Here is a 19,597-nt window from a genome sequence, read left to right as displayed (position 1 = left end):
TTCCACCTAGAAGCTTAGGGGGTTTCTAGATTGTCCCTCTCTACTGAAGGGCCATTGGGTGTGAGCACAGAGTACAGAAACAACGGCCAGGGAACAGTCAGGGGCCGGGCAGCTGGGATGTGTGTATTGACTACATGGTGCACACATCAGACTGTGACACCTCAATGTAAACAGCCTGCGCTAGGACACACACAGCGCGCACACCGTGTGAACATGTCAGGACACAATCAGGGCACACCTCCACCCCACGTTCTAGAAAAATTTCCCAGACGATCTAACAGATCTGACTGCAGCACTGTCTTTTCTTCTCTGGTGTTTTTCTTTTTTAGTGAAAGGACTTCACGTGAAGTCCTCCAAAGCTGGAGGCTCAAAAGATTCTGGAGAGAATTAGAGTTCTCCTTATTTCTGGACAACCTAACAGGGGGTGGAGACAAAGTCATTCAGTAGATATTAAATTAACCTCTATATTATCCTTCTTTGAAGTCTGCTTGCTGTTTTCACAGTATTAATTTCCCAACAATTTAAAAGGAGCTGTGAGATTTTTGTGGTTGATATTGTTAATAATAATATCTACTGAACGTCTGTTCTGTGCCCGGTACCAGGACAATCCCATTTCACAGACCAGGAAACTGAGGCACAGGGGGTTCAGCAATGTCCTGTGTGACTGGGGACCCCACTGCATTTTATCTTGCACAAATAATCTAGTCATGAAAACCTGTGCCTATTCCATATCTCTTTCTTCCTTTAATGACCTAGGTCTGATTTTTCACTCCGTGAATTTTACCATAACCTTCATCGGAACCTGGAAGATGGTGGGGCATGAACAAGTCCTAAACACATTTCAAATACTGCTGGAGAACTGTACAGTGTTTCTGTAAAGCACAGACCCCTTCATAAAGTGAATCAAATGCTGAAGGTTTGTGCTTTGTTTGTTTTTGGTTGGTTTACGAGTGAATGCCGTTAGTTAAAGGTGATTAAAATATGACCCCAAACCCAAACACTGGAGCTCTTCCTCAGCAACGGTCTGGGTCTGAAGCTGACCATCAGAAGGGGAAGGAAACAGGAGGGAAGATTCTTAGCCGGGATCTGACAACAAACCACCAAGGACCCGTGTCAGCGTCAGCGTCTAGTCTCTATTTTCCCCCCCGACTTGGGGCCCCTGCGGTGACTCAGGGAGGTGCACGCTTAGAGGCAGTATCGGTGCGCTCCAGAAACAGACACAAAAAACGGCTTTTCTCGTTAACTCCCCGAGGAAGGAACTCGGCGAAGCCTGATCTGGGTGGTGTAGCTCTGCTTTGTTTGTTATTTGTTTGTATGCTTATTCGTGTGTGTAACTGGAGTCATTCCCAAACATCCCTATTTTAGAAGTTTTACTATATTGTGTTCAACTTATTGAACTTATTTTAAATTGGCCCTATTTATTACGGTAAAATAGAAGTCTATTTGCAGCAAGCTTTATTTCTTAGGGTATTTAAAAAAAATGCTGTAGTGCACGCTTTATAAAACTTACAGATGTTGAAATATAAACGGTGGGACTAGGCTCTTTCCAGGGCAAGGACAAAACGCGTTTAGCTGATTGTGGGAACTGCCTGTGAACAGTTTTCCACAATTGATTGTGATCAATACCTGGAAGTTAGGTATCCCAGGACCCATCACCTGCTTAGCTCCCTGTGTGGGTTAAACCAATGTGGAGAGCGTCAGACAGAGAAAACTGTGTGTGTGTTTATGGGGTTCTAGCCTGCATGACATATAAACCTTTAATTCTCCGTTGCAAAGCAGCACACCTAATGTGTACTGGTCATGAAGAGGTGGCTGGATGCATGAAAAGATGCTTGCTCCGGGTTTTGCACTGCCACTTGTTGTCTACGGGTCTGGCCTGAGCTGCCTAACCACCCTGGCCTCAGCTTCCACATCCGCGGAATGGGTCTAAGCCTCGCATCTCTTCTCACAGAGGAGACAGTCTGTGCACGGGCACTTTGTGAAGTGTCACGCACCTCATGAGTGTGATGTGTCTGATTGTCGGCAGTGCCATCATCTCTTTGGGGCAGCCTCCTGGGCGCTCGCTAAATCTCAGCAGTCTGAGTGGTGCTCACTCAGTCCCAGGAGATCAAGGGTACGGGCGTGAGAAGCCTGAGTCCAGCACTCGCTTCTCACCCACAGACATTCACACTCACGCACGTGGACGGTCTCACACGCACACAGGCGTTCCCAGGTAGATGTGTCGCTTGCAGAATAAAATGAGCTTTCTCACGGAAAGGAGGGTGTCCCAGGGATACTCTTGGAAGTGAAAGATGGTGTGTTGCCTGCCTTCCCCAAAGTGGAGGCTGGAAGCTTACAATAAGTTCCATCACAAAGGAGCTAAGCGCACACAGCAGGCAGCGCATCCTTCTGATAAGGAAATACGGTCTGTTAAAGAACCCAGCCCCGAGGCCAGGGCAGGGGTCATTCACGAAGTTCTGTGGATTTCCTATTGTGAACCATGAGGCCAAAGATGGTGGAAGTGAGGACTATTTCTAAGGACCTGGGGTGCAGTGAAAGTGGGTGACCTTCCTGCACTCTGAACAATAAAGGCTGGAGGAGGGCGGCTCTGTAAGATCCTGGTAAGCAGTCTTTCTGCCACCTGCATTACGGTTATAGCTGAGAAAATAAGCCCTAGCAAATTCTAGAAATAAGTAGCCTTCGGAGGAAAACAATATCTTGCCATAAGTTCAGAATTTTAATTATTTGATTCATTTATTTTAAAATAAATGTAACCAGGTTAAAAAAAAAGGTTTATGGTCTATACGGTTAAAATTCCTCTGTGTCTACGGTGGATATGTGCTGAGAGACTACAGAACAAACAAGAGCATATTCTAAAGGGCAGAGAACCAAAAAGTAGGACCCCTATCGCTCCCCCATGATGATTAAATCAAAGTTCGAACATCAAGAAGTAAAGATGAACCAGGGATCTACGACTCCTTTTCCTGCAAGGAGTTATACTAATGACATGAATCGTGGTATTATAAGATAAAGATACGAATAATAAGGAGGTATCTAAATTTGGCCAACCAAAGTATAAATGGAAGCCAATCTGGGGGCCCATTTTTAGAGCTAATTGCCTCTGATTGAAATCAGTTTTGATTTGGCTTAAATTGGTTACTGAGATGGCTAAAACACCTACATCATGCCCATGTCTGCAAGTGATCAGGCATCTGGAAGCAGGAAAGAGAACTCCTGGCTGGGAGGATGTGATTTCTCAAAAAAAAAAAAAAAAAAAAAAAAAAAGGCTGATAAGTTCTTTCAATTTGCAAGTTCTTTCAAGTTGCTACTTTCAGGTAATCTTAGCGAGTGAAATTTAAGAGAAGAAACTTCCCTTCTGAATCAGAGCCCACCGTAGGCAGAGTTCTCGCCGAAAAAATCGCTTTACTTTGAGCACTTTTATTCTTTGTTTCTTTTGACCTGAGGTCTCAGCCAGTGCCAGGGCCAGGGATCCTCACAGCATCGCGAGGCAGGCTCTTGGAACATTTATACAACATGATAAGCATCCGCTTCGAAGGATCTGCAAGTCACGGGGCTTTCTGAACTGCGGCTATGCCTGTCTGCCTCCCGGAAGCTTGGTTTGTACCAGTGCTGTTTCCTATCTTACTTCCGAGCCCCCGAACTATGTTTTCTACATCAGATGGACTAGGGACCAGAGAAAGCAGTAGCCGCAGAGTCTGAATGACGTTCACGTACACATTAAATTTTAATAAATTTTCAGTTTACATATTGTACATAATTAGACATAAAATTATCAACTTCTTTTTAAGAAAGTCCCACATGTGTTGGTCTGGATAAGAACCGAGCAAAGTGTTATCTTAGGAAGTTTAAAAGGTTTGAGGATCCAAGACCCAGAATTTATCTGGCAAAACTCATCAGTCTGTGATCAAGGATGTCCTGTTAATGGCCAACTGTCAAAAGTCAGTGTTAGAAGTGACAAGAAGGAACATTTCCAGAAAATTCCATTTCATAGCTGATGCATAATAGAGAACATTTTTTGAGGTAATTGGGACCCACTTTCTAATATGTCTTTATGAAGAAGTAGAGATTGTGCATCGTACAATGAATAATGCGAGTTCACTCTTAATCAGGTAAAAGGCTGCTGCAAGGAGAATTGACCAAAGCTTTCAAAAACATGTGTAAAGAAAAATCTATTGAAAAGGGCAAATGCATGAATTATTCTAGAGAAAGCAGTTGTAAACCTTAAAGGGATTAATCCATGCTCCCATGCATGGGAAAGCCACCTGAGAGACCTTTGTGACTCAGACAAAAAAGTAATAGATGGAGGGGTAGCATCAATTAAGAGGCTAAAGGAAAAACTATTATAATCTATGGTTTCCTCAGTTTAGAAAGACAAACCATCAAATGAACATTGGTCCTTTAAATATTAGACTTTTTATAGTAGACATTTAATTGAAATCCCTAGTTTTGAAGATTCATTAATAAAAATGGACCATTTCAGAAAATTGGTCAAGTTTAGATTTCCTAGAAAAGGTTAACCAAAACGGGTTAACCAAAGACAAGTTTAGAAATGAGTGTGGTTTTTAGATCAGGCAAAATTAGCAAAAAGCCATTGCTCTCTGGAGGATAAGTTCTCCCATCCAGGAAGAGGCTGGAGAGGGGACCGACCACCTGGAACTGCCCTGGAGGACGGGAAGGGCAAATTGCCTCTCCCTGAAGATACTGACGGTGAGGACCAGCACCCCACCTTCCAAGATGAAATAAGAGAAGAAGAAAGTGCTGAAACTGGAGAAGTGGCAGGTCTACTTGGAACTTCAGATCAACATAAACTTCTAAGCCCAGAGTCAAGGGATGCAAACCAGCGGAAACTAGACCTCTCAGAAAACTGTTCTGGTCTCTGGGGCCCTTGACACACTGACCAGTTAGAAGCAATACTAGATACAAGGTGTGCAATGGCTGTTTTCTTGTTTACAGCTTGCCTGGTGGAACTGGAGATATGCCAAACTTTGCAAAGTATTCCTCATCAAGAAATTCAAAGGAAAGTTGCCATGTTCTGATGTGTTGGCCAAGTTCCAAGCGCAGTTAATCATGTTTTCACCATGAGGGAAATATGGTTTCAAGCCATGAAAAAAGATGCCTTAACAAAGTGGATTGAGTTGTTCTTGCTAATTCTGTCCGTTTTGAGGTTCTGAAAGCTATTTGTCCATTACGCACTGCGTGGATGGTGCTACAGACTTTAGAGCTGTTAAGTAAGAGGATGCCCTCCAGGTGTTTACACGCCATGAAGAAAACTCCAAGAGTCTCGTGACGAAAGGGCTAGTTCAGGAGGTCACTGAACATGAGCAGGTGATCTATGGCGCTAGGGCCTTGGACAGGGATCCTGCAAAAAATGACACGGTGTGAAACAGAACCTACGCTCTGTGACAGCCCTGGTCTACTGCTGCGGGATCGGGAGCGGGGTAGGGTCCTGGGAAGGAATCAAAGAGGTCTGGAAACGGCGTTTTCTCCACGTGGGCAATGAAACTGTTTCCAAGCGGTGGAAGCCAAGCGATTTGACATGATGATATTTATAACATGCCAGGTAATTAAAAACAATTATTTTGGGCTCTTGGTTCTCATTATTCTTTGGAACTCTCTTTCAGGTATTGACCCTCTTTCCTTACATACCACTGAATGTCTACTCTGACTAGTAGCAAAGGTTTTACTATGCTTTCCATCACTTGTACTGACTTCTTCCAAAACTTCTCTAGGAAGGGAATATGTTCATTATATATATACCCACACACACACACACACAAAGAAGAAAAACCTTAGACTGGTGGCATAATGTAGGTGACCAGATTTATGTTTAAAACATAGAAGAAATCACAGGCAGAGGGGAGAGGAGATAAACAACCAGAGCGATGTGGGGTCCGTGCCTGGTGAATGCCTGACTACACACATCACTGAGCGGAGTCACTGCTGTCCTAAAGAGTATTAACAGCTATAGCCACAGTGTGCTTAAGGAATTAGCCATTATTGTGGTGGGTTTTTGTCATTAGTGTTATTTAAATGTCCATATTTTAAATACTCATATTAACTACTGACTTTTAAAAAATCAATTTTTGACTTTTTGAATTAAAATCATTTCCTAAAAGTTTGAGTAACTCTTAAAACTTCCCTTCCATGTGCATGCACATCTGGAGAGAAAATACTTATGCTTTAGAAAATTCAAGACAGGAAGGACATGATATGAGAGAGCCAGAGATCAACGAGAGGGAGAAGGCAGAATGGACTGTCCAGAAAAGTGACTGGAGTTCTGAGGAGCCAATCCTGAGGGCCAAACTGAGGCGCTGATGTGCACAGGTGCTCCCTGAAAGACATTTTTTCCTTTCAAATGACACACCCTCTTAGTTACTACTAAGCGAACAGATTTTTAAGAGAATGATTTTCGTTAAGTCTTACTTGAGTTCTTGTGAGCTGGTGGCCAGCATGCTTCGAATGCTTTTGTCAGCCAGTGGGCAGCCCGACAGACTGTAAGACAGGCCAGAAGAGGCAGGTGAGTAGGCCCTCTAGCCGGCTGGAGCTCCCGAACAGACACAACATAACGTCGAAATTAAAAAGTCAATGCAGAAAAGCGATGGGGGCAAGTGCTGTATATTGAATTGTTTTGTATAATTAACTCTGCATATGTTTACATATAAATTTAAGAAAGCAGGTCTGTTAATAAACAATTTTTAGAAAGTAAGATGAGAATATTTGTGCTTTTTGGTTTAAATGTGAAGAATTTTCCAAATTCAGGTAGTTTATTTAAAAATAAAAGACATTATACAACACACAGATCAGCATGCTTTTAAAGGTCAACGTACAGCACTCAAAGGGTTGACACATAATTCAACGTTTTTACTTTGACAGCATTGTTGAGGTAAGCTGAAAACAATAAATTGAAAAGACAGAATCCACCATGAGAAAAATGAAGTCACACCTTCTATGTGAGGCGTAATTACCAGTCACATGACCACTCCCATCACACCTTGGTGTTGGACATCTGCCACCAAACAAAAACAAAAACAGCCAAAATAGTAAGTATGTTTAAAAAAAAAGACTTTTAAAAAAGTTTCATTGTTTCCAGTTTAGCTGCAATGTCTGCAAGGGGACTTAAGCACCCTAAAGAAAAGCTGCAAAATGCACAGAATTAAATGAAAATGACGTCTCCATAGCACAGAGCATCGTTAGGAACAAGCGAGTCCACGGCTGGCTTCTCACTCTACTCAACTGGCAGTTTGAGACATTTATATGCTGCGAATGTCGCATGCTCAAACGGCAAGGCATATGCAGATCCGGTTTTTAATAATAAGCCAGAGAAAGGGAAAGTTAGGAAGAGTAAGAATTTCACCTCCCATTATGCTTACGTTATTAAGTCCTTTTTGCTCTCCTTGCACTGGGGGTACTTGGGTTTGGGGCTCGGGATGGTCACCTCCCCTGGATACCTTCTTTCTTCCAGAGCTTCCTGGAAGGGATCCAGGTCTTCCGGCTGCAGGCAAAAGACAGCTTCAGGGCCACGCAGAGGAGGGTTCAGCACACAGACCACAGACCCGGCCCGGCCCGGAGGTGGCCGCCTCTGCACTGGCCACCTCTCCCGACTACACCTTTAAAATCGTCACCTACCTTGGTCCTGACAGGCCCCTTCTGAAAATGCAGACTGAACTTTGTTCAAAGATTCTCTCTCCCTTCTATGGGGGATCTCAGTTTCTCATCGACTGCTCTAAGCTTCAAAGGTCTAGTAACCTGCAGTGGGCAGGGCCTTATTCGATATTCTGTTGGCTGTACTCACAGATAAAGGTCTGGCAACCAGAGACTGCTTCTAACTCAGTCTTTCTCCTTCAGCGTTCAGTAAATACCTGTTTGTGTATTGCGGCCAATATGACACTTTTCTCAACAGTGACCTGCAAAGTTAGAGCACTATACCTAAAGATATTTTAGAGTGAGGTGTTTACTAATCACTGGTGAGAATTCTACATATGTGCTGTAAGTCCCAGGGCAGGGGAAGGCCAGCTTAGATTAATGCTGTAATTTAAAATTATTGCTTTGCAGCATTTTCTTTTTCATGCAAAGTATTTCCCTTGCTAAGTGGGTTCAATTGCAGTAACCCAGAAATTCCTGCAGATGGCAATGTTCAGCAGACGTGTTTCATGAGTACTGGGACAGTGGTTTTTACTTCTGTCACAATCTCTATGATGAAAATACTTCTGTCGATTTATGAGGGCTTAATTTTAATTAAAATAAATTTGGATATTCAGCTGCCATGCCTTATCTCATAGTAACTATTTAACAATGTAGGAGAGAAAAATAATTTGGAATTTAGCTTGCCACTCAGATTCTATTCTCTATCACAGTGCCTAGACACTGAAGTCAGCTTGAAGAATAAAGATAACAGGCTTTAAGAGGTAATGGCCTTATTAACAGGTGCCTTCCCTGACAATTCCTCCAAGTAGCTAACGTTTCCCTTTTTCTCCACATCCTTGTTTCAGTAAGATGCTGTTGCTTTGATGGTGGTCTCCCCATTGTATTCAAAAAGAATTTCCATTTTTGAGTGAATAAAGAAGGTGTCCTAATTTTCACAACTGAACACTGGAGGAAAAAAGTCAGTCCAATACAGAACAAGTTTTTCTTCTTTTCTTTTCTTAACATAAATGATACTATAATTATTTTAATAATGTGAATTTGAAAATTGTAACTACTTCAAAAATATGTTCTCGACATAGGTGTTTTGGTAATATTATTGTCAACAAAGAGTTGAGTGACTGTACTGGGATGGTTTATCCAAGGCTGAGGGCACTTTTCTGAACATTTTAGGTTTCTTAGCACTGTCCTTAGCTTCAAAGAGCTAGCTGATTAGTAGCTCACAGTTGACCATTTAAGTAGTTAAGACTCTCATTATAATTTCCTACCTGCAAGGAAAATCCTGAATTATATCAAAATGTCACCCAGAAAAACGAACTGGTGTGCTATTAACACATTTTCTCAGAGAAAGGGTAACAAACACACTTGTTAGAAAACACAAATCATCATTTAAAAGAGCCAGTGGTTTGTTTTACCAAATCCGTGTTAGTCACAAGTCTCTCCTGGGTCAACAAAAAACATATTCTAAGCCCTAGTCATCTAAAGGTCTTATTTGAAGAGAAAAGACGTTTTCTCTTATGGTGTGTGCTAAGGGCATTCTCTCCCAGCTGACGCCCAGCCTTAAATTCGGAGTGGACAGAGATAGGTCAATGAAAAGGACATACAGTAATCTCTTTGGGATCATCCTCATCTATCCTCCGGGGTTTCATTTTGGTGTAGTCTACTGGCAAGTCCCAGCAGTCCCCCTCGCTCAGCTGGAAACACCGACTGTTCATCACCGCCTGCTGCTGCGGGGACATGGGCTCCAGGGGGGTCAGAATGGGGCAGCAGCCTTCTCGTGGCCTCTGCTTGTTCATGCTGAGGTCCAGAGTGCCGTTCTCATCCACTTCCATGTCAGGGTTCTGTGGGACAGAGAGACAGGGTGACTGGTCGATGGCATCCCCAAGGCCACAGCCCTGCCTTCAGGCAGAACAGAATCCAGACGCCACACTCTCATTGACACAAGCCCCCGGGGTGAGCAGAAGTCATCCCTCCGTCCATTTCTGCCATCCTGTGCTTAGCTGCGAGACAGGCACTGTCTACTAATCATGTATCATCTGTCTATCATCTGTCGTCTGTCTCTTTTCTATTTACTTATCTATCACTTTTCTATCAGCTATCTGTCCTTTATCTATCATCAATCTTTATCTTCTTTTTTACCCCCAACACATCTATGCTTTTAGAAATAAGCCTGGCCAGAAGAAAATCAAACAAGTGCTGAATTTGAATTCTATTCCAGTTCAAATATGTCTTAAGAGATCAGCAATACATGCATGTGTCTGTGTAAAAAATACATAGATATAGGTTTAAAAAGGTATATATACTTAAAAATTCCCCTTCAGTTTCATTGATGCTAACACTTCAAGGCTTGGAGAGGAGGAAAATAAAAGAAGTAGAGGGATGGAGGGAGGAAGGAGAAGGAACCAGAATTTACTTTCTAATACAAAATCCTGTGATGAAGAGAATTTCCATTTCAAGAGAGACATCTCCATCTGTCTGCCACTGCAGTTCAGAATGCCCTACTGCAGTGGCTGTGGTCTGACCACTCCGCATTTCAGCAAACCTGCAACTTAGTCAACTGGCTTAGAAAAAACAAAGAGGTACAGGGCAAGGCTTTGTTTTGAGTGATGCTTGGAAATAGATCAAGAATTCTTCGGAGCTTCCCTCTCAGGAAGAGGGAGAAAAGGAGGGCCATGTGGAGGACAGAGGAAGAAAAATCAAAACACCCCTAACAAGCCTCCATTTTTTCCCAGAGAGTTACACTCTCTTGAGCAGAAATCTGATTTCCGAGCTGGCCTGTAAGCGGCTGCCTCCTTAAATGTTTAGCAGCTCCTGCCTCTGGATGTAACAACGGAGGGAGGATGCCTGGAATGAAAATCCCATCCTTGGGGCTGTTACCTTGATAAATTATAGAGTATTATTCTGCCTGAACTCTTTTTGTCAAAGTGCCCTCCTGATTTCAAGCTTTCATACTAATTTAGCCTTAATCATGTTGGATTTAATTCTCTCAGTCTTAGTTTAATTTTAATAACGTGAAAAAAATTGGAAGAGGTTACTGTCTTTTTTTTCTTGCCACAGAATCTCTTCCATGCTAGCCTTGCATTTAGCAACCCTGATCACCAGGGAAATCGCATGCCCCTGACGCTTCTCCTAAATCTAGGAATAAAAATATTAATAGAAAAGAAAGCATTTGCAAAATATAAAATTACTGACCTTTCTCCATTCATATAAATTACAATTATTTATAACAACTACTGTCAGGGTTGTGAGCTCATGGTGCATGGCCGAGCAGCTTTAGGTAATGGAGAGAGACCCTTTGTTTTCTGGAGAGGAGGTGACCGACCACGTCTGCCTGCTCACTTGTCCTCTGAGAACACAATGCGCCGCGCGGGCACCGCCTGCGTCTCCAGGCCACCTAGTGGCCTTGCAAGGCAACTCTTGGAGCTCCCTGCTGCAGCCTGAAGGGTTCTCTCTCTCCTGCTCTCAGCACAAGTAGTCAGTCCACTGACAAGAAAATCAAAATGATAAAACCCCCGTAAATATTGCATACGTTTAGCATCTGCGATGTTTCTGAACTAATGAAATCTGGCTGTAACTGCATGACTAAGCAGTCCGTGTGCAAATCGGATTTTTACTTTCTTTGTTTCCTTGTATTCTGGGTGGCCTACTGGGAGCGCTCGTAGGGGGACAGTCCTGCGTTTTACTTGACAACAGAGCTACACAACCCTCCTTATGCTTACTGTTCAAGGCACATTACTTCTTTAGTTCTCTACACTCTGTGCAGCCATTTCAAAATACATGAGGGTCTGTGGTGTGCTTTGTTTACAGAAATGATTCTGGATCCTAAGGAGGAGGGTCCATTTACACACGTCAATCTGAAAGACCTGACCATTTCTCCTGGTTTAGAACACAAGTCCTCTTTGGACCATGTGCTGTTAAGGCTCCTCTAAGAAAAGCTTCAACTAGAAAGACGCTTTGTGAGATGAAGTCTTTGCTGAGGGCAGGTGCAAAGTGAAGCAGCCTTTGGGGCACAGGCTGCTGCTCTGGGCATGTCTCTAGGTGGCCGGCGTGACCTCAGGGGGGACGTACTCCAGCCCCGCCTCCCCCGGCCCGCCAGGTGGGGCCACCTGCCAAGTGTGCGTACCCGCGCAGTGCACAGGTCCTGCGGCTTGGTGGACAGGTTCTGCGGCATCTCGCGGCAGCGGGTAGACAGGTTGAGGATGGCCGTGGCTGCCATGTGGGCTGCCTCCATGTCGTGCGTGTAGTCGAAGCTGCTCTTGCTGCATGTGCTGCTGGCACTGCTGCCGCCGCCGCAGCTGAGGTTGCTGCTGCTGCTGGGCGCGTAGCTGCTCGTGGTGCTGCTGCTGGGGCTGGCGTTCTTGCAGTACCGCTTCGCTGGGGAGACACGGGGACAGGGATGACTCGGGTCCCCGCCGCCCAGGGCAACAGCAGACAGAAGGGCAGCGCCCGGCAGTGCCCCGCCACCCGCGCCCCTCCCGCCAGCCTTGTAGGTAACACACAGTATCAAGGGGGCACAGACTGATTCGTAAGGGAAAAGAAACCATCTGGCTTTTTCCCCTTTTAATGTTGCATGTCATTGAAGGAGTGGTGTTGGGGATGAGCAGGATGAGAATATGCCTCCGTCTCTTGCACAGGCTGCACGTGGCATACATTACGTCATCTGTTTAAAGGCACACACCTGGTTAGGACTCAGCCACCAGGATTTCAGGAAGTGACCAGGCACCAGCCTGGCCAAGGCCCGAGGAGGGATGCTCCCCGTCATGACAGCGCATCACCTCCCTGGGTGACGGGGGCCCCACAGACCCCCCACCCCTCAAGAGACCAGCTGCTCCTTCCAGCCAGAAGGGGCCACAGCGCCAGTGGGGGCTCACTGTCCTGTGTGCACCTGACCCAGTCACCTGCAGGACCTGGGGAACCTGAACTTTGGGAGGTGGCATTTGGGCCGGGGGTGCAGACCAATGTGACTGAAACACCCTTTTCCTCAAGAAAAGTCTTATCCTACGATTCCAGTAAAGAGCCACATGGTAAAGGGTGCCAGCAAAGGGGTGAGAATGGCACCCCACCGTGGATGTGGACAAGCCCAGATAAACACAAACACGGCAGAGTGGCTGCTCAGTGATGTGCAGGCGCACAGGCAGTCACATATGGGCCACACACTGGCCCACCTGTTTTATCGGAATGGCCTCCATGTCCCTTGCATGGACCTTCACTCACAGGATTCCTTTCTGAGCAACCAGTGTCACTAACAGCCAACCAGGTACTTAGGAGCAAGTGTTGTTTCTTAGGGCTGTTTAAAAATGCCCTTTAGCACACACGGATGAGAAGATGATGGATGGACGATTGACTAGCATGGGCCCGATTACCATTGCCAGGGTCATTAAAGTCACAGGATGTCCATTTGCTCAGGGGTCAGATGTCTCACTATGATCCCGTGGAGTGAGGAATTACTCAAAGGTGAACCTAGAGGGCGCCAGGAGATCCACCACCAAACATCTCCCTCCGCGTGTCTTAAACCCTCCGTCACCGGGCCACGGCTTCCAGGAAGCACACACCTCTCTCAGCCTTCTTCCCAAAGCACGGTTCAGCCGACTTCCCCATGTGAGCAGGAGGTGCAGCGGGAGAACTTGGTGATGGGGGCAGATGGGGCTCCAGCTGCGCCTACGGCTACCTGGTCCTCACGGGCAAACCTCATCTAGGTAATTCTGGTGGGAACCAGGGTTGTCCCTTGCTGAACACAGGCAGGGAGGGATCCCGGAGCCTGCTGCTGCTCTCTCAGTGTCTCCAACATTGCCATCAACAGTCTGTAACCAGAGCATCCCCCCTCAGGACTCACATGGCGCTTCCCTCCCAATGGGAAGAAGCAAACCACACTGAACTAAATAACAAACCTCACGGCCGACAGGGTCCGTCACCATGAGAAGCACCAAGAAATCAGCCCCAAGCGCCTTATTCAGATACAAGTGAAAAAAGAACCAACTTTCCTCGTCAGTGACTTTCGACTTTGGACTGAAGACTGAGCTTCCCTGACATTGAAGATGAGGTTCATCGTTGCCACCTTGCCGAGCGGCGATGCTCTGAGAGCACAGGCAGCCTCAGGGGAGCGGTCGAGCGCCCGGCCTTGTCACAGTCCCTGCTGAAAGCCACAAAGCCACTACACAAGCAGGTAACTGTCCAGAGCCAGGTTCCCTCAAATGGACCAGAGGCTCAGTTCCACAAACTCGACCCACCGAACACGAGGAGGGACTTGCAAGTAAGTTACTTCTATTCTGCTGACCCGAGTGAGCTCAGCCATGAGGACCACACACCACACCCGTTAGCGCGTCTGGTGATGTGTCCTTCCCTCCTCTCTCCTCTGCACGTGCCTCGTCTAAACAGCAGAGGGCACGGCGTGGGGGGCAATGGTCTCGTGTCTGAGCACAGAGCTGGTGGGGCTGCTAAGGGAGTAGTCAAAGGGGCCGACAAAGACCTACCTTGGGAGGCAGCCCCTGGGACCTACCCTGTGGGTGCGTAAACCACAGTGAGGCAGGAAAGCCAATTTGCAGGTCATGATACTCCCCATAAGGACTAAAGTTCATGGTTTTACATTGTGTAGAATTTTGTCATAAAAATAGGAATACAAAAATTGTGAAAGAAATGAAATAATACTTATGAGTGTTTTTTCCCCCTCGTAGTGGCTAGCTGCTGGTTCAGGAAAGAAAATAAAAGTTTTGTTTTGAAATGAGTAAATTTCAATTTCTAACAGAAAGTAAGCAGAACGACAAGTGTCTATGCAACAAGTTGCAGCAAACTTTTGGTAAAGTGCATTGACTCTGTCAAATATTTAAACCCTGAGGTGCTCCTTCTCCTGCATCCTGCCACATTGCTAGGACTGGGGCAGAACAGGTGATTGAACTGTGGATGATTTGCTGGTGGGTCTGTCAGCTCACATGATCCAGGAGAAGCAACTAGGACAATACGCATTTCAGATGCATCCTTTCTCTAAATGCAATTAATCATTTTTCGTTTTGTTCAAAACAAAGAGTCCCTCTATTTCAAATTTTCCAGGTAATGAAGGTCTTTGGTCCTCATAATCATTGCCTATTTGTAAAATGCTTGCAAAACCTTCTGTGTCAGTGATCTGTAACCACTCTCAGGGTTTCTCAGACTCACTGAGCCGGCAGCGGGGGTGCCACCGAGCAGGCAGGGCCTCGGGAGGGTGGCTGCCCCTCACTCAAAGGCCACTCTTGTCCCCTCTCCTCCCTCCTGAGGGAGCCCCCACTTTGTCAGGTGGGAGCACTTTAACCACAACAAATGCACTTTCTTTTCCTTTTGGCAAACAAAGCTATTTTCAATCAAATCATTTTCTAATCAACCGGCAGACAAGAACCTGTGAATGTCCTTCTGGTGCCAGCGTATCACGGGAAGTTATGAGATACAATTGCTTTCACTCTGGAGCCCACCAGGGACTTGACAACATCAGCCCACCAGATCTCACACTGTACTAGGAAACACCTCTTCAAGTATTCCACCCTTCTTGCAGGAAACAGAAAAACCACACGGGATTTGTAGTGATTAAACACGACCAACAAAACAAAAACAAAACCAAACTCCTTCCGACCAGAAGCTTTTATTAACCTTCTCCACCCATAAGAGTCTCCCTAAACGTGTTTCTCATCCCCTTAGAAATGTCCACTTTCTTACATATTAGAATTTCCTATAGGGAACAGATGAATGGGTCCTTACAATCTGAATTTCCTTGAAAATCAGACAGAAAGGAATACAGTCCAAAGACAAGCGTCATGAGGAGTTATCCCGCTGCGCAGGCCTGGCACCGTCACGCAGGCCTGTCTGCCTTGATTCAGACCTTCACATGCAGTAATTCACAGCACCGACTCTCACAGTTTTCATGTAGGCTCGTGTTTGTGCTTTATCATAAATAAATTGAAATATAGACTCAGAATCCTAAGAAAAGAAAGGAGCTTTCTTGTAAGGATATCCTGTTAGATGCCACCTGCAATGACAATAGTTTACTCAACGTTTAACATATCAAGTCCAAGTTAAGGATTCCTGGTTTGCCTCTCTCACTCACTCGATCAGCTAGTATTCTTTACATGGCTGCTGTCTGTCTGGCCAGCACTGGCGCTGTGGGGTTTGGATCTGAAGACAAGGCCTCTTGCCCACCAGGAGCTTAGAGTCCAGTGGGACAGAGGACACATGAAATTACCAAGGACGAGACCCAGACCTGCATGTGGGGCAGGGCAGGGGCATCATGTTCTACATGAGCAATACTGTGAGGTCACTTCCCAGGAGGGCCGCCAAATGTAGGCTGGGGATTTGTCAGAGGTGCTTCTGGAAGCAGGTGCCAAATGCAGGAGAGCTCATGGTCAGGTGGAGAGGAGGAGGGTGGGCTTTGCAGGGAGAGGCTGGCAAGAGGGGCAGGGGTGTGCGTGGCTGCGAGACCCTATGCTAAGGAATTAATCCTGGAAGGTGACAGGATGGCAGCCTGGGAAAGGCTTCAGGAGGCAGTGCTGGCAGACTCGCCTGGCGAGGGGCCCGGACAAGGGTAGGGGCAGGGGAAGGAGAGGTTGGGCTTGTCAGGGTGGCATAGCGTTTGAGGACAGAAAAGAGGGAGTTCAAAGACCATCGAAAAGATTTAAGCTCAGGAGAATTCAGAAGTGGGGAGTAACCAAAAGGGAGCCTTGTGAGAGGGAGCCCACTTGGAGGCTGGGAACTTCCAGGTTTTAAACAAACCCTCGGGGTGCTGACAAACTGCCCAGAGACACAAGCAGGGATGTCTCAGACCAGAGGTCAGCAATTTCTGGTCGTTTCGGTGGTCGCTGTCACGCTGCTCAGCTCTGCCATTGTTAAGTGAAAGCAGCCACTAACCATGTGACTGAGGGTGGCCATGTGCCACTTCACCTATGGACACCGAAATTTGAATTTTACATAATTTTGTTTTTCTTTTGTTTTTTTTTTCTAACTATTTAAAAAAGCAAGGGCCATTCTGAGCTCACCATAAAAAACAGGCCATGGGGAGATAGGGGGGAGAGGCAGGCCCAATGCTCCTGGGAGAGCGCAGGGCCAAGACACACGTGGGGTAATCCTCTGCTCTTTCCCACCGTCCCCTCCTTCGTCATCTCCTGCACATGGATATCCACGTCCTACAGGAGAGCGCCCAACTCCTCAGTGTGGCAGATGCTGCAAAGCCGTTTCCTCATCATCTCCATAGATGTGCCCTGTCCTTCCTCTCATGCGTCCCAAGTCCAGCCTCACCAGCCCACTGGCAGCTCCCACGAACCCATGGGTTTCCTGCCATTACATAATTTCTCCTCACGCTTCACGATCAAGTTTAAAATTTGCCGCTTTGGTAGAGCTTGTGCTATTCCCTCCAGGCAGAATGCGTTCCTTCCTTGTGCACAGTAGCTCTCTCACTGTCTTCTATTTATTCGCAATCTCTTCTTTGAAACTTGTTATCAAGAGAGAAAGAATAGATAGATAGATGACAGACAGATGGATGGGTGGATAGACAGATGGGTGGATGGATAGATAGCATGGATACATAGATAGAAGAATGAATAGACAGACAGACAGACAGATAGAAACTAGTATGTCTGGAAGGATGCAGGTGGTTAAATCGATGTTTGATCACAACTATGATCAACCTGATAACAGTTGGTGAGATGTAGGGATGATATCCAGAGACTAGGGAGGTGGGTCCCACTCCTCTCCCCCATTCTGCATCTCCAGGGCCCTGCTCCTTGCTCCCAAGCATTATGCTTCTCCCCAGCAACAGGCTCACTTCACTGTCTTTCTTTAGGAGCAACGATTCAATTCCTTGTGCACCTGAAGCAAGGATGCTCTTGGAGGTGACTGCAGAGTGCAATCACTCTGGTATCTATCACCCAGTACTCAGTCACAGAAATGGCTCCTCTCAGCTTACACCCTATCAAGAAACCTGACCTAGCCAGTCTCATCCTTAGTGGGCACTTTCCATGATGTTTTAAAAATCTGTCAGATGAATATAGTGGAAGAGAAATGGAGTCATCAATTTTCTTCTCAACATATTGTGGTACAAGGCTGCTTTTCTTAGTTTCTTGAAGACCCACTCTTGAAGTTTCGGTTCTATATTCTTATTTTGTCGTGGGTCAGCTGAAGAGCATGGCTCTGCCTAAATTTCCCACAACAGGTATTTTTTCTGGGCGGGTGAGAACTAATGCCAATGATGCCCGTGTGTTTGGTCACCTCCTCACAGCTGTCCACTCACCCTCGCAACAGCCCTCGGAGGCAGCAGGGCAGACACGGCCACTGCTCCTCTGCTCTCGAGGAGACTAACGCACGAAAGATTGATTTGTCCAATATCATACAGCTCCTAAACGGAAGAGCTGAGAAGAGACCCGAGGTGGTTTGATTTCTAATCCACTACAGGGCAATTGTGACCATGAAGACGTGCTCTCCTGGTCACAACGTCACCCAGAGGCTGACCACAACAGCAAGCTTGAGCAAAATCAGGCCTCACAGAACAACAGCAATGAATAGATGTGTGAAAATGAACACCAGTGAAAGTCCTCATCAGATCACTGTGACATGTCATTGAACCGGAAATCATGTGAGCAGAATCCTTAATTACGCAGATTCCATTTCTTTTGATCCTTCATTTGCAATCGGATGAATGAAATTATAACAAAATCTGAAATTGGCAAATTATTATTACAAAATAAACAAAAGGAAAATAATTATTTTCTGTTATACCCTAAGTCACTCCCTTTCTTCCATTTTTCCTGTATATTAAGAATTGATATGCACAAGGATAATCCATATGTGATGCATCCAAGAAATATTAAATTTCATTCACTATACAAATTAATTGTTATTAAGGCAACGAATGACTAACACAACTTAGAAAGATGTGTAGCAACTCACGTTGCGTGGTAAAAAGGTTTCAGAACTCCCCAGGCATTCAATTCAAAACAATTATTTTGAGAGCTGTGATTTTAAGTAAATATCTTTTTCAGACAGGAACTCGAAGATCTTTAAAAACCTGTCCCTTTGCCTGAGCTAGAGAACACCAAGACAAGACTTTCAAATCACCAAAACTTATACAACTCACATCACAACTGGTAAAATTTGCCAACTAAGTCACATCTCCTAGAATTTAAAGCAGAAACGTGGTTAGATAAATAAGTACAATCAGAGACATGCAGGCTTCCCCTCGGTTGTTCAGTGACTTACCAAGTTAGCTGTGTGATGAAATGGAAACTACTTTACACCACTGGCAGTGGGCTCAAACTCATGTGAGTGAAGACGAACTATCCGTTTTCTGTGGAGCACTTAGTGTTTTATTTGTTTCATAGGTTCTGTTTTATTGTGGATGCTGTGGTAGCTATAAGTATAGCCCATAACAAAGTTATGTCACAACAGGTGGCATTCCCAGGGTCCACTCTCCAGGCAGAGAGCAGACCAGGGTCCATGCCCGCTGGAAAGAGCTGGATGACACCAGCAGAAGTTGTCTGCCCTTGGCTACACGTTAGAATCACTGGTAACTTTTAAAAAATGCCACCCACCGCACAAGGAATACCCCCAGGGGTTCTGGTTTAATTGGTCTGGGGAGCAGCCTGGGCATTAGAGCTTTTTAAACCTCCCCAGTTGAATGTAATGTGCATCCAAGGTGGAGAACACTGAGGAAATGCAGAGCTTCTCAAAAAAGCCAAGAACTCTGGCGTGCTACCACTGGCTCTCCTGGTTTTATCTGTGTTGGGGCCATCTGTTAAAGGAAGTTTATAAAGATAAGAACACTGTCTTAGCAACAGCATGAAGAGGATGAGCCAACGGCTGTCTGTCCCCATATTCTGCAAGCGGCCAGAACATGTTGCTTTGGAAGTACTGCGGGAAGAGCATTTCCCTCCCTCCTCAGACTCCTGTTCCCCCGCGCCTGTGTGAACCTGGGGCTTTAAGCAAAAGAGCCTGTGCTCTGGGCTGC

General features: G+C 45.6%; 1 protein-coding gene across 50 annotated transcripts in view; it reads right to left on the bottom strand.

Moving 5' to 3' along the window:
* The window catches only part of MYT1L (myelin transcription factor 1 like), a 446,903-nt gene that overhangs the window by 71,618 nt on the left and 355,688 nt on the right, over nucleotides 1-19,597 (bottom strand). For 31 of the 50 annotated variants that reach the window (XM_070236800.1, XM_070236781.1, XM_070236786.1 and 28 more), the window contains exons 15-18: nucleotides 11,765-12,015; nucleotides 9,246-9,482; nucleotides 7,371-7,492; nucleotides 6,424-6,492 (exon numbers count right to left, since the gene is read on the bottom strand). In XM_070236800.1, the coding sequence (XP_070092901.1) occupies nucleotides 6,424-6,492; nucleotides 7,371-7,492; nucleotides 9,246-9,482; nucleotides 11,765-12,015 (679 nt within the window). Of the gene's footprint in view, nucleotides 1-6,423; nucleotides 6,493-6,943; nucleotides 7,007-7,370; nucleotides 7,493-9,245; nucleotides 9,483-11,764; nucleotides 12,016-19,597 lie in introns of all 50 variants that reach the window. The other 19 variants (XM_070236766.1, XM_070236774.1, XM_070236764.1 and 16 more) reach the window with 1 other exon arrangement.

This window comes from Equus caballus, chromosome 15 (genome assembly GCF_041296265.1).
Source record: "Equus caballus isolate H_3958 breed thoroughbred chromosome 15, TB-T2T, whole genome shotgun sequence".
In the NCBI taxonomy this organism is placed as follows: Eukaryota; Metazoa; Chordata; class Mammalia; order Perissodactyla; family Equidae; genus Equus; species Equus caballus.
The sequence above is the reverse complement of the archived record's forward strand: the minus strand, read 5'-3'. Positions and strand labels throughout refer to the sequence as shown.